Source organism: Oncorhynchus kisutch, linkage group LG4, assembly GCF_002021735.2.
Source record: "Oncorhynchus kisutch isolate 150728-3 linkage group LG4, Okis_V2, whole genome shotgun sequence".
Classification (NCBI taxonomy): domain Eukaryota; kingdom Metazoa; phylum Chordata; class Actinopteri; order Salmoniformes; family Salmonidae; genus Oncorhynchus; species Oncorhynchus kisutch.
The window spans coordinates 65,532,298-65,547,071 of NC_034177.2; the positions used below are offsets into that span (position 1 = coordinate 65,532,298).

General features: G+C 42.3%; 1 protein-coding gene across 1 annotated transcript in view; it reads left to right on the top strand.

Moving 5' to 3' along the window:
- The window catches only part of LOC109888767 (synapse differentiation-inducing gene protein 1), a 47,729-nt gene extending 37,261 nt beyond the window's left edge, over positions 1–10,468 (top strand). Inside the window, exon 4 of the mRNA XM_020479941.2 lies at positions 8,248–10,468. Coding sequence (XP_020335530.1) covers positions 8,248–8,406 — 159 coding nt within the window. The 3' untranslated portion in view covers positions 8,407–10,468. The remainder of the gene's footprint in view (positions 1–8,247) is intronic.
- Positions 10,469–14,774: the final 4,306 nt, after the last annotated feature.

Here is a 14,774-nt window from a genome sequence, read left to right on the forward strand (position 1 = left end):
TTTTTGATGTCACTTGTTAAATCCACTACAATCAGTGTCGATGAAGGGGAGGAGACAGGTTAAAGAAGGATTTTTAAGCGTTGAGACAATTGAGGCATGGATTGTGTGTACCATTCAGAGGCTGAATAGGCAAGACAATAGATTTAAGGGTTCCCAAGTGGCGCAGCAGTCTAAGACACTGCACCTCAGTACAATAGGCATCACTACAGTCCCTGGTTCGAATCTAGGCTGTATCACATCCGGCTGTGATTGGGAGTCACAGGCCCGGCCCGGTGCACAATTGGCCCAGTGTCGTCCGGGAATGGCCGGGGTAGACCGTCATTGTAAATTAGAATTTGACTTGCCTAGTTAAATAAAGGTTAAATAAAAACGAAGTACCCTTTTGAATGGGGTATGGTAGTAGGTGCCAGGCGCACCAGTTTGAGTGTGTCAAGAACTGCAACACTGCTGGGTTTTTCACACTCAACAGTTTCCTGTGTGTGTCAAGAATGGGCCACCACCCAAAGGACATCCAGCCAACTTGACACAACTGTGAGAAGCAGTGGAGTCAACAGGGGCCAGCATTCCTGTGGAATGCTTTCGACAAACTTGTAGAGTCCATGCCCCAAGAAATTGAGGCTGTTTTGAGGGCAAAATATTAGGAAGGTGTTCCTAATGTTTTGTACACATTCATCAGTCATTTTCATGTCCACCTGCATGTTTCATTGTCCTCATTTACAATTCTGCAGGCAGCCTAAACAACCATGTCCGCTGACCTTTTCAAGTATGCAGAAATTACTCAAATTCTGTTTTGTACACTGTATGTAATGTGATAGACAACACAGATCTATTATGGTTCATTGTCATGTTAACAAAGGCCTATATTACCTTCGCATAACTCTGTGAATGATTATACTGTGCATGTGTACTCACAACTTGGAGATAGTGAAGGTCATTGTTTGTCATGCCCGACTCCCCCTCCCCCCTGCGGAAATGTGTGTTATGTCAAACACAGAGACTAGAGTGATTTGTTAAAAACTTCAGATTTGAGTTCTTTAGTTCAGTTTTCTGTGTTCGACAGCAAACATACGTTGTGCTCCTGTGACGTAGTGAAATCTTTCAGACTTCCACTATAACTATGTTGTTTTTCGGTTTGGTTTATTTTTTGGTTTATTGGTTTATTAGAATCCCCATTAGCTTTTTCCGAAGCAGCAGCTATTCTTCCTGGGAACCACAAAAAAACACTAAACATGGCAAGCAACAAAACTCTGATACAGTGACAGACAAGGAAAGTCACACAGATGTAAAAATACAACGATATATAACCTGATCCATGGTTAATCAAGCCCAGATTAACCATGGATCAGGGATCCCCACGCAGGGGATGATCATCAGCCTTTGGTCCTCATGGTAGCATTGTTTGGAGTTGGACAGAGACTGTGTGCGGATTTGTGTGTGTGTGTTAGGGGTGGGTTGTCCACCCAAACACAGTAAATGTAATCTATTATATACATAAGAGAGTATATTTGACCTCAATGCGAAGCAGCAGCAAAAACTTAAATGAATTGTTTGAATTACCTTGATTACCTTGGCTTCCAAGAATGAAGCTTTTTGATTTGAGAAATCATTATGCTTCCTTTTTTAAAAGATGATTACCTTGTTTTGTATATATCCTTATCTCTAACGAGTACTAGGTTTAAGTTTATATTTACCAATTTTCAAGTAGGAGGATTTTTAATCGATCTGAAAATGAAGCGATTATTGCGTAATATATTATTGGCCTTCTCTCTTGTAAATACGTCTTTAGTATATTTGTCATTGAGGGACGTAGGCAAGAGGGTGAAATCACATCTTCAATAAAAAACTTTTTACAGTTTGGAGTACCATTAAGTTCTTCAGAGCTCAGGTTAGTCTTGTTGACATAGTAAGTCATTAGGTAATGTCCTCATTGATTCAAGCACATTTTATCCGCGGTGAGTCAAATGAAAAACAAGATAATAGCCTTCCATGAAAGCTTCTAACTGAGGCTGCAGACAGGACTGAATCCAAAAAACGAATTCTCTGTTCCTCAGGCCTAGACATACGCCAGTAATATAAATAGAGCACAGAACTCCCTCCGCTCAAGGACTGAAATGTATGTCCTGACAGGAACCATTACATACATCTATTTGACTTAAGTTTGCATTGCAGGGCCACAGGGGTAAGTGTACAGAGGAACCTTATGTAGACTAAGGAGGCATTGGCACACACCATCACCACACACTCCACGATCATGTGTCAGTGGAAAGATATTCGATCACATTGACTGAATTCGATTTTTCTGTATTACAGAAAGCAGTGGACTGGATGACAGCTGTGTCTCTCCTCCAGACTACATTAAAATTGCTATTGTATTGATCATTGTAATGGAAAACATTTGTTTATGTTTTGGCATGGCATGTGCATATTTAATCATTCTAGGCATCATGAGAACTACGAGAGAAAATGCATGTTCACTTAACCTATTAGGTTTATCTAGTTTATATGATGGAGCAAGAGAAGAATCCTGGTTCTGTTGAACATAAAAGCCTGGAATTTATGGACGATCCCACAACTTGGGTCACAAGTTACAGATCCTAACACAAAGGTGGTGTTATCCCTCCCTGTGATTCCACATGATTGGTTATGGTCTTTTCACACACTGGTAACACATTTGAATTGAACTATGTGTCAATTATTCCAACACCTCTGTTCTTTGGCACTGTTTGGTGTGAAAATGAAATTGTCATGACAGGACGGACCGGTTCCACTGAATGACATCTCCGCTGCCAGCCTGGTGTTCACAATTATCAATTAGCCCCAACTCTGTAACCTTGAACAGCATAGGCTGTTACACAGGCAGCCCAATTCTGATCTTTTTACCAATTATTGACAAAAGAGCTGATATGATATGAAAAAATACCAATTAGTGAAAAAAATATCAGAATTGGGCTGACTTGAAAAACACAGCCTTAAATCAAATCAAATTGTATTTGTCACATGCGCCGAATACAACATGAAATGCTTACTTACAAGCCCTTAACCAACAACGCAATTCAAGAAAGAGTTAAGAAAATATTTACTAAATAAAATAAACACAATAAAATAACAATACCGAAGCTATATACAGGGGGTACCAAAACCGAGTCAATGTGCAGGTGTACAGGTTAGTCCTGGGAAATGTTCTTGTTACTTACAATCTCATGCTAATCGCATTAGCCCACGTTAGCTCAACCGACCCGTGGAAGGGACACCGATCCCAAATAAGTTTTTTAAGGAGCCTTTTGGCGCTCCGGTACCGCTTGCCTTATGGTAGTAGAGAGGACAGTCTATGACTTGAATGACTGGAGTCTTTGACAATTTTTTGGGGCCTTCGTCTGACACCGCCTAGTTTATAGGTCCTGGATGGCAGGAAGCTTGGCGCCAGTGATGTACTGGGCTGTACTCACTACCCTCTGTAGCGCCTTATGGTAGGATGCCGAGCAGTTGCCATACCAGGCGGTGATGCAACCGGTCCGGATACTCTCGATGTTGCAGCTGTAGAACTTTTTGAGGATCTGGAGACCCATGCCAAATCTCTTCAGTCTCCTGAGGAGGAAAAGGTGTTGTCTTGCCCTCTTCATGGTGTGTTTTGGACCATGTTAGTTTGTTGGTGATGTGGACACCAAGAAACTTGAAATTCTCGACCCGCTCCACTACAGCCTCGTCGATGTGAATGGGGGTTGTTTGGCCCTTTTTTTCCTGTAGTCCACGATCAGCTCCTTTGTCTTGCTCACATTGAGAGAGAGCACCTGGCACCACACTGCCAGGTCTCTGACCTCCCTATAGGCTGTCTAATCATTGTCGCTGATCAAGCCTACCACTGTTGTGGCGTCAGCAAACTTAATGATGGTGTTGGAGTCATGGTTGGCCATGCAGTCGTGGGTAAACAAGGAATACAAGAAGGGCCTAAGCACGCACCCCTGTGGGCCCCCCATGTTGAGGATCATCGTGACAGATATGGTGTTGCAGAGGGAGGTGTTTAACTTAGGGATGAGCTTTGTGGGCCCTATGGTATTGCGTCATCAGTGCAGCTCGTGGCTGGGTTTCCCTTTGTAGTCCGTAATAGTTTGCAAGCCCTTCCACATCCGATTAGCATTAGGGCCAATGTAGTAGGATTCAATCTTTGTCCTGTATTGACGCTTGGCCTGTTTTGATGGTTCGTCTGAGGGCATAGCGGGATTTCTTATAAGCGTCCAGATTAGTGTCCCGCTCCTTGAAAGCGGCAGCTCTAGCCTTTAGCTCAGTGCGGATGTTGCCTGTAATCCATGGCTTCTGGTTGGGATATGTACGTACGGTCACTGGTACTTCCAGCTTTAGTTTTTGCTTGTAAGCAGGAATAAGGAGGGTTGAATTATGGTCAGATTTACCAAATGGAGGGCAAGGGAGAGCTTTATATGTGTCTGTGTTTGGAGTAAAGGTGGTCTAGAGTTTAATTTCTTTCTCTCTGTTTGCACATGTGACATGCTGGTATAAATTAGGTCAAATGGATTTACGTTTGCCTGCATTAAAGTCCCCGGCCACTAGGAGCCCTGCTTTTGTATGAGCATTTTCTTGTTTACTTATGGCTTTATACAGATCATTGAGTGCGGTCTTAGTGCCAGCGTCGATTAGTGTTGGTAAATAGATGACCATGAAAAATATATAGATGAAAACTCTTGGTAGATAGTGTGGTCTACAGCTTATCATGAGGTATTCTACCTCAGGCGAGCAATACCTCAAGTCTTCCTTAATATTAGACATTGCGCACCAGCTGTTATTGACAAATGGACACATAGCACCACCCCTCGTCTTACCATACATAGCTGTTCTGTCCTGCCGAAGCACGGAAAACCCCAGCCAACTGTATATTATCCGTGTCTTCATTCAAAAGTAATCATCCCCCTTGGCGTTTTTCCTATTTTGTTGCATTACAACCTGTCATTTAAAATGGATTTTTATTTGGATTTCATGTAATGGACATACACAAAATAGTCCAGATTGGTGAAGTGAAATGAAAAAAATTACTTGTTTCAAAAAATTCTAAAATATGGAAAAGTGGTGCGTGCGTATGTATTCACCCCCTTTGCTATGAAGCCCCCAAATAAGATCTGGTGCAACCATTTACCTTCAGAAGTGACATAATCATAATTTGTTAAATAAAGTCCATCTGTGCGTCACATGATCTGTCACATGATCTCAGTATATATACACCTGTTCTGAAAGGCCCCAGAGTCTGAAACACCACTAAGCAAGGGGCACCACCAAGCAAGTGACACCATGAAGACCAAGGAGCTCTCTAAACAGGTCAGTGACAAAGTTGTGGAGAAGTACAGATCAGGGTTGGATTATAAAAAAATATCCAAAACTTTGAACATCCCACGGAGCACCATTAAATCCATTATTAAAAGTAAAGTATATGGCACCACAACAAACCTGCCAAGAGAGGGCCGCCCACCAAAACTCACGGAGAAGGCAAGGAGGCCATTAATCAAAGAGGCAACAAAGTGACCAAAGATAAATCCTGATGGGGCTGCAAAGCTCCACAGCGGAGATTAGAGTATCTGTCCAAAGGACCACTTTAAGCCGTATACACCACAGAGCTGGGCTTTGAAGAGTGGCCAGAAAAAAGCCATTTGCGTAAGAAAAAAAATAAGCAAATACGTTTGGTATTTGCCAAAAGGCATGTGGGAGTCTCCCGAAACATATGGAAGAAGGTACACTGGTCAGATGAGACTAAAATGGAGCTTTTTGTCCATCAAGGAAAACTCTGTCTGGCGCAAACCCAACACCTCTCACACCAATGGTGGTGACAGCATCATGCTGTGGGGATGTTTTTCATCTGCAGGGTCTGGGAAACTGGTCGGAATTGAAGGAATGATGGATGGCGCTAACTACAGGGAAATTCTTGAGGGAAACCTGTTTCAGTCTTCCAGAGATTTGAGACTGGGACGGAGGTTCACCTTCCAGCAGGACAATGACCCTAAGTTTACTGCTAAAGCAACACGTGAGTGGTTTAAGGGGAAACATTTAAATGTCTTGGAGTGGCCTAGTCAAAGCCCAGACCTCAATCCAATTGAGAATCTGTGGTATGACTTAAAGATTGCTGTACACCAGCAGAACCCATCCAACTTGAAAGAGCTGAAGCAGTTTTGCCTTGAAGAATGGGCAAAAATCCCAGTGGCTAATTGTGCCAAGCTTATAGAGACATACCCCAAGAGACTTGCTGTCACGGCTGTTGAAGGATGAGGAGAAAGGTGCAGCGTACATTTTACTTTATTTAAGAAATTACGCTGACAAAACAATAAACCAAACAAACCGTGAAGCTTAAGGCTATGTGCCATCAAACAAAGTTAACTTCCCACAAACACAGGTGGGAAAGGGGTACCTAAGTATGGTTCCCAATCAGAGACAACGATAGACAGCTGTTCCTGATTGAGAAACACAAAACATAGAATGCCCACCCCAACTCACACCCTGACCAAACCTAAATAGAGACATAAAAAGGATCTCTAAGGTCAGGGCGTGACACTTGCAGCTGTAATTTCTGCAAAAGGTGATATTGACTTTGGGGGGCTGAGTAGTTATGCACACTCAAGTTTTCTGTTTTTTTGGTCTTATTTCTTGTTTGTTTCACAATTTTTTTAAATTGCATCTTCAAAGTGGTAGGCATGTTGTGTAAATCAAATTATACAAACCCCCCACAAATCTATGTTAATTCCAGGGTGTACGGCAACAAAATAGGAAAAATGCCAAGGGGGATGAATACTTTTGCAAGCCACTGTACTCGTGATACATAAGATATTACACTTGTTAACGTCACGTTGTTGAGATAGTCTCGAACGGTGCTCATCCATTTTATTCTCCAGTGATTACACGTTGGCCAATAGAACTGATGGTAGAGGCGGGTTACCCACTCGCTGCCGAATTTTCACAAGGCACCCCCTCCAGCGCCATTCTTGGTCGTACGGTTACAACTCTATTATGTGTGGCCTGCAGTAGTACTGCATGGCCATGAGGCATAACCTTCACAATTGCAATTTGCATATTAAGTCATCATAGGTTCCTCTAAATGAAAACACATTCGTAGCTACCTTGAGAAGAACGTGAGCTAAAACGAACAGACCATGAGTACCTCTTGTATGCTATAAGTACTATGGTTTAATTGATTACCACAGCACCGCTTTAGTCATTCCTTGTTACGACTACCCTTTCCTCACTCTCCCTCTTTCTTTGTCCTCTCTATCGCTGACGTACTGTGTCTGAGTGATGGTGTAAAGCTAACGTCTCAGCGGGGCTCCCGTGGGACTCTGGGGTCGGCTACATGCATTAATATTTCAGCTACCCTGTCACGGGCCACATTCACACAGAAAAAAACATGGCATCAAATTCCAATCATTTTAGAAGAAAAAAAATCATAATTGAGCTTTCAATAGCCCGCAGGACTCCATCTCCTCTGACGCCCTTCCTCCCTCTGCATCAGTTGTTTCGCTGTAACATTGTGTTCACTCTACATTAAAATGTGAAATAAAGTTTTCTTGCCCCAGGGAGCCCTCCACATGAGTCCATGTTATGCTCCTGTCTGAACATAGAAAATAACAAGATAAAAACATCACAATCCCTTAATCTCCTGTCTTCACCCTCCATTTACCCAAAGGACCGTTTTTTTTTCAACCTTGGGCCAAGCACCGGTAAGGTTATCAGCTTTCAGCCGCTACCCACCTCGTGATGAACTTTGTCTGGAATCTTTAAATGAGGATTGGGTTCATTAATAAATGTTTTGGTATTCAAACTTGCACAATTAACAATGTTAGAGGGGGCCTGTCTACAGGCGGCCTTTTGATTGCTACCCATAATGCTGAAGATAAAAGGCCTGCTTGCTAACAAACCAAGAATGGTCCTCAGCAAGGTAATAGGGGAGGTCAGGGCGGTATATAGATGACATAATAAGGAATACTTCTAGGGTATTGAGCTATATTAATCAGAATATCCCTCTTTAGTCTTGATAATGTCTCGTGGACTTCAGAATTATACAGGCCCAGTTGGAGAGTTGAGTCGCAGCGGATTTAGTTATTTATCCGCTGTGGGTTGCCATGTTTTGCTGAGCGCCTCCACAAGATCCCCCATACATTTCACTGGAAAGGGACAATTTACTGTTTAATTTCCTCCTATTAATTGGGTAATTCTGTCTCTCTCTCCCCTTTGCCCTCGGTCTCTCTCTCTCTCTCTCAGACGAACAAGGCGGTGTCTAAGGGGGACTTACACTTGGCCAGCTCCAGCTCCAGACGTGCCCTCTTCCTGGCTGTGCTGTCAATCACCATCGGCACAGGCATATATGTGGGCGTGGCTGTAGCGCTCATCGCATACCTCTCCAAGAACCACCACTTGTAGCCTTGCCCTGCCCCCACTGCACTGTACTGACTGCGCTGGGGGTATGGTTCACTTGGGGGCAATTGAACAATGGAATATGGGCCTGCAAACTATGGGACTATGAGGATGGACAGAACCTGGCCATATGGTTGACACAATTCGTGAGCTCTAACATGAGGTTCTTGATATGGATAATGGTATTTTAACGGTCAAGTTATTCTCTCATTTTCACCAAGAAAAAACGAAGACTGTTAGTCGTTCCATTCACAACTTATTTTCTTTTCTAGATGTTTAAAATTGGTTTGAGTTTTACCAAGGCATAACACAGCCTGTGAGAGGTCAAACCAACATGCACTAAATATTACCTGTACCAAGAGCATATTGTATGTTTTACGGGGCATGTTCAATGCTCAGTTAACGGTGAGTTGTGGATGTCAGCTACATTTACCACACTAACAGTCACATTTGGCAGCTCCTGTCGTGGATAAAAGATGTCACTCATCCAAACATTCAACCTGTATACATTTATTCAACGTCACATTGAATTGATCCGTGGATGTGACATAGTGCAGCTCAACTGGATCATTTCTCGGTTGAATATTACAAATTCTATAAAGTAATGTGATGGTTTATATACAGTGCCTACAGAAAGTATTCACACCGCTTTATTACAGCCTGAATTTAAAATGCATTAAATTGAGGTTTTCATTGCCACTGGACTACACACAATAACCCATAATGTCAAAGTGGAATTAGGTTTTTAGACATTTTTACAAATTCATTAAAAAAAATTACAAGCTGAAATGTCTTCAGGCAATAAGCATTCTACCCCTTTTGTTATGGCAAGCCTAAATAAGTTGAGTAAAAATTATGCTCCCATAATAAGTTTCATGGACTCTGTGCAATAATAGTGTTTAGCATGATTTTTGAATGACTACATCATCTCTGTACACCACATGTAAAATGATCTGTTGGGGGGGGGGGCAGACATTGAATATCCCTTTGAGCATGCTGAAGTTATTAATTACACTTTGGATGGTGTGTCAATACACCCAGTCACTACAAAGATACAGGCCTCCTTCCTAACTCAGTTGACAGAGAGGAAGAAAACCTCTCAGGGATTTCACCATGAGGCCAATGGTGACTTCAAAACAGTTATAGAGTTTAATGGCTGTGATAGGAGAAAACTGAGGATGGATCAACAACATTATAGTTACTCCACAATACTAACCTGAGTGAAAAGAAGGACGCTTGTGGGGTATTGTGTGTAAATGTGTGAGAGAGAAAATCTATTGAATCCATTTTGATTTCAAGCTGTGTAGCAACAAAATGTGGAATAAGCCGAGGGGTATGAATACTTTCTGAAGGCACTGTACATTAAAGTGACACCACACTCCAATACAGTATCTTGGTGGCCCTATTATCTCAAGGGAGAACTGATGTTTCCTCGCAGCACAATATTTTTTAACACATGTTTCACACCTGAAATGTGGAGCTTTTGTTGTAGCCCTACGACGACATGCTTTTGTGTTCCGTCAGGGATAGGAAGTGCACAGGCTGCAGCTCCCCAACAGAACCAGCATACACAGAGATACAGTACCTCAATGTTGATAGGCACAAATAAGGGGGGGGGGGGGGGGGGAGCAGACGAGTCCTTGAAGGCAGAAGCCATGCTGTAAATACCTCTATGCTTTTTGTTTATAAACATACTGGAATAGATCATCATTTTTTGTGCAATATTTTTTTTTCTTCTCCTGCTGTACACTGCTACTATGTCGACTGTCAATGTTTTGGAGACTCATTGGGAGAGTCAGTGTTTGACATAAAAGTGCTTGCAAATTAAATGTAGTGTTATGTCTGACGTGCCTGTGGTTTCACAATCTGACTTTGGTTGGTTCAGCTGCAACTTTCTTAAAATGATTGTATTTTTTCTTCATGCACAATAGCTTTGCTTATTACAACATATACAGTATTACCACATGAAACAATCTGGTTAAAATGTTTTACAGGTTAGGCTATTTTGTTGCATATGGTGTCCATTATAAAATATGTTTAAAATAAATAAATAATAATATGCACAACATAAAGGCTTCTTAAAAAAAACAAATATTATTAGACACATAAAAAATGATTGAGTGTTTATTGAAGTCTGCACAGATCTAAATTATGGACACTGCTCAAGCATCAGGTTTCCCCACTCACTCCCCTAATTCCCTCAGCTCACCTCCACTGCACATACTAGTACAACTACATTCAGCCTTTCCCCAAGAATGACTAATGACCTGCACGCACTGCATATTTCATGGCAGCAGAAACCTCTCGCTGCCTGTCAAATATTAGCTTGCCAGACGATTCATCCATTTTACATGACATTGAGGGCGCCGTAGTAGTTAGCGCGGCTCTAAGTGCATGCCATGACTTCCATGTCAGAGAGGTGGGTTGGGAGAGGGTGGGATTTAGTTGTATCATATCTATATGTGACATGAGAGAGACTCAGTGATAAAGGCCTATTGTACTGTAGGCTTTTAAGTGCTGAATGCCTTTCATGACTTTTCTATGAATCCTCAGTGGGTCTGATCCAGGTGCTTTACACTGTGTGTCCTGGGCTAACCACTGGGAGAATAGACACACCTGCTCAGTGAATCCCGGGGGCCAGGCTGATTCATACCAATAGGCTATAAGACTCTGAGTCACAGGGGCTGGAAACCCAGCAGAGGCAATAACAACAGCTAGGCTGTAAATGCAAGGATTTTGATGGTAAAGAAGATTTTTAGTCTAGACCTCCAACATGTGTTGGATAAAGAAGCAGAGACAGTCTTTTGCATTTGGCCGTTATAAATGTTTTGACAGCATGAATTGAAAGCACTGGAACAGTGAATTAGAGCTCTCATTGTTAAGCAGAAGACACCTTATCACCAGAAACCTCAAACTAGCAACTCCCAGGCAAAGAGCTGCCATTAGCGACAAAGCAAACCTAGCCTGCTGTAAACACTGTGTGCTAGGAGCAGGCCAGTGAGCCCACAACTCTATCTAATAAGGATTTGGAGAGCAGGGGACTGAGGGAGTGGGGGAAGATGGGTTATTAGCTTAATGCACGGTGGCTTCCACCATGTTTATGTTAACTGGCAGGACATCTGATCTGAAAAGCAGGGATGATGATAGTGCAGTCTATTCATATGCATTGCTGTCGTCAGTATCCTCCTAAACAAGTGAAGGGCATTGATTATGGTTGTGTAAGACTGCACTTTGAGGCAGCATCGACTTCCCCAAATTTGTAATGCTGTCATTTGTAGCCGAGTATCACATCATTGTCGTTTAGCTTATCAGTTGGCAGGGTAAGATATAAAAGGTGATACATTGTAATTCAAATGTCGATTAGCACAACACCCCCCCATTTGACACTTAACTCTCAATGTCAATCATTGAGTCAAATAGAGCGTGTTCGGCTCCAGAGTTTTGATAGGTCAGACAAATGACATAGCACAAGCAAAAATCATTGCTGGTCTGAACCAGCAACACAAAGTGAATGACATGGGAAGATGCTACCATTTATGTAGGTGTGGTTCTTGTGCAGTGGCATAGACAAGTTAGAACAGTAAATATTAGCTAGAGCATAGAGCAATAAATATTAGTTAGAACATAGAGCAGTAAATATTAGCTAGAGCTTAGAGCAGTAAATATTAGTGAGAACACAGAGCAGTAAATATTAGCTAGAGCTTAGAGCAGTAAATATTAGCTAGAGCTTAGAGCAGTAAATATTAGTGAGAACACAGAGCAGTAAATATTAGCTAGAGCTTAGAGCAGTAAATATTAGCTAGAGCTTAGAGCAGTAAATATTAGCTAGAGCTTAGAGCAGTAAATATTAGCTAGAGCTTAGAGCAGTAAATATTAGTTAGAGCATAGAGCAATAAATATTAGTTAGAACATAGAGCAGTAAATATTAGCTAGAGCATAGAGCAATAAATATTAGTTAGAACATAGAGCAGTAAATATTAGCTAGAGCCTAGAGCAGTAAATATGATTTAAACTCACAGAGGCTATTGCAAAAAAACTACATAAGACAATGTTTCATTTAATATCAAATCAAATCAAATTTATTTATATAGCCCTTCGTACATCAGCTGATATCTCAAAGTGCTGTACAGAAACCCAGCCTAAAACCCCAAACAGCAAGCAATGCAGGTGTAGAAGCACGGTGGCTAGGAAAAACTCCCTAGAAAGGCCAATACCTAGGAAGAAACCTAGAGAGGAACCAGGCTATGTGGGGTGGCCAGTCCTCTTCTGGCTGTGCCGGGTAGAGATTATAACAGAACATGGCCAAGATTTTCAAATGTTCATAAATGACCAGCATGGTCGAATAATAATAAGGCAGAACAGTTGAAACTGGAGCAGCAGCACAGTCAGGTGGAAGTTGAAACTGGAGCAGCAGCATGGCCAGGTGGACTGGGGACAGCAAGGAGTCATCATGTCAGGTAGTCCTGGGGCATGGTCCTAGGGCTCAGGTCAGTTGAAACTGGAACAGCAGCATGGCCAGGTGGACTGGGGACAGCAAGGAGTCATCATGTCAGGTAGTCCTGGGGCATGGTCCTAGGGCTCAGGTCAGTTGAAACTGGAACAGCAGCATGGCCAGGTGGACTGGGGACAGCAAGGAGTCATCATGTCAGGTAGTCCTGGGGCATGGTCCTAGGGCTATAAATTATTGGCCGTTTTTAGAATGTTTTTTGGAGAGTTTGAAATTGGGATCTTTTGTTACAGACAAAGGCATTTCCAGGCATAGAGCCGGCATGGAAATGAATAATATTGAAAGCTCGTTGGCCCCCCTGCTCAACCCTGCTACGTCAGTGTTCTTGTGGCGAGGAGGAATCTAGTCGATGAATCGCAGCAGCCGTTTTCCCTCCAAGGCCCATTAATCAGAAATGAACAGTGATTGAGTTTTCTTCCACAGAAACACTGGGCCTGGCTGAACTGGGCTATGATGAGGAGGAGACACAGAGGGACAGACAAGCTTACTGAGATTTTGCAGCAGTGAGACATTTACACCTGTTATGTTCAAGCAGGAATAAGGCAGGAAAGGAATATATACAGTATATAGATTTTTTTTATGTATTATACATTATGATATTTGGTCATGCAAAATGTATGCAAACAAGAAAACCAATTGCTGTGGGTAACTGAAAACATACAGTGTTTATATCGTTATACACTGCCCTTAATAATGTACATTACGGGAGGTATGAGATCTTCTTTAATGATCTTTTCTATTGATGCAGGTTTGCATCTCAACCCTCCACTCAGATGTTTCACCCAAAATTCAATATGATCATCATATGGGTAAATTGAAGATTGCTGAGATTAAGCTGGTCATAATGCAACACAAAAAGGAATGAAAACGGCCCTGGTCTTACCCTATTCGATTAACTCTAAAGGGTTCGCTCTCGGGTTTCCATGAAAGCTGAAAATGTTAATTAATGTGCAAGTTAATTTAGAGCCCACCTTCTGTGACACGTAGCAGTGATGACTCAACCCACTCTCATCTCTGAATTATTTATTCATCCAGCCTTCTCCGAGGCCAACAGCTCTCTCTCGACGGGCCAGTGGTGGGGAGAAGGGGTTGGGGAGCAAGGCAGGTCAACAGGAGGTTGTTGTGTACTCTGATACAGAATCAGACTCTTGTGTTCCAACTGGGACATCATGGATAGTGTCATATTATCTAATAAAGAATACTGGGACTGTGGCTAATCAGATGTTAGCCTGTAATGAACAATCAGAGTTGGGTCACCTCACATACACAGAGTGTTACTGTCTCTCCTCCACTGTTGTGTTCGCCCGGCTTATGCCATAGAGAGTTCTTGTGCGATCACACAGACTCCAAACTGTTCCGTCATACAGTAGAGAAAAATAAAGGAAGAAGGCAATCCCGGCCTGGTCTCACAGGATCGGCGCAGCAGACCCAAACACTTTTGACTGTGAGTTGGCGCTCCTATCAAGCCCTGCCTCTGGGGGGGTCGAATCAAGCGTGTCTGCACATTGAAGATCATGCTTGAGCCACTCAGCATACCGCACCATCGTTGTAGCTACATATTTTGCAAATTCTACATTGACCCTTCAGTGAGCAGAAGTCTACTTCTGAACAATGCCTGACTGAGAAATTTAACAAATCTTTGGTGGTAATGCAGTTATTTGTGTGTAATGAGGTAATCATTTCATGTGGGTGTTTGAATTCAATTATAATGTACTGATTACTGAGTTAATCAGCAATATGAATGCAATTGACCACAGGTTAGATGGAGACTTCAGAGACAATAATGAGGACTCATTTTCAGTGATCCAGAAAATGCCACCTGGTTAAGAAGGAGACCACAGCAGTGCTCTGCTAGTCACCCACTGCC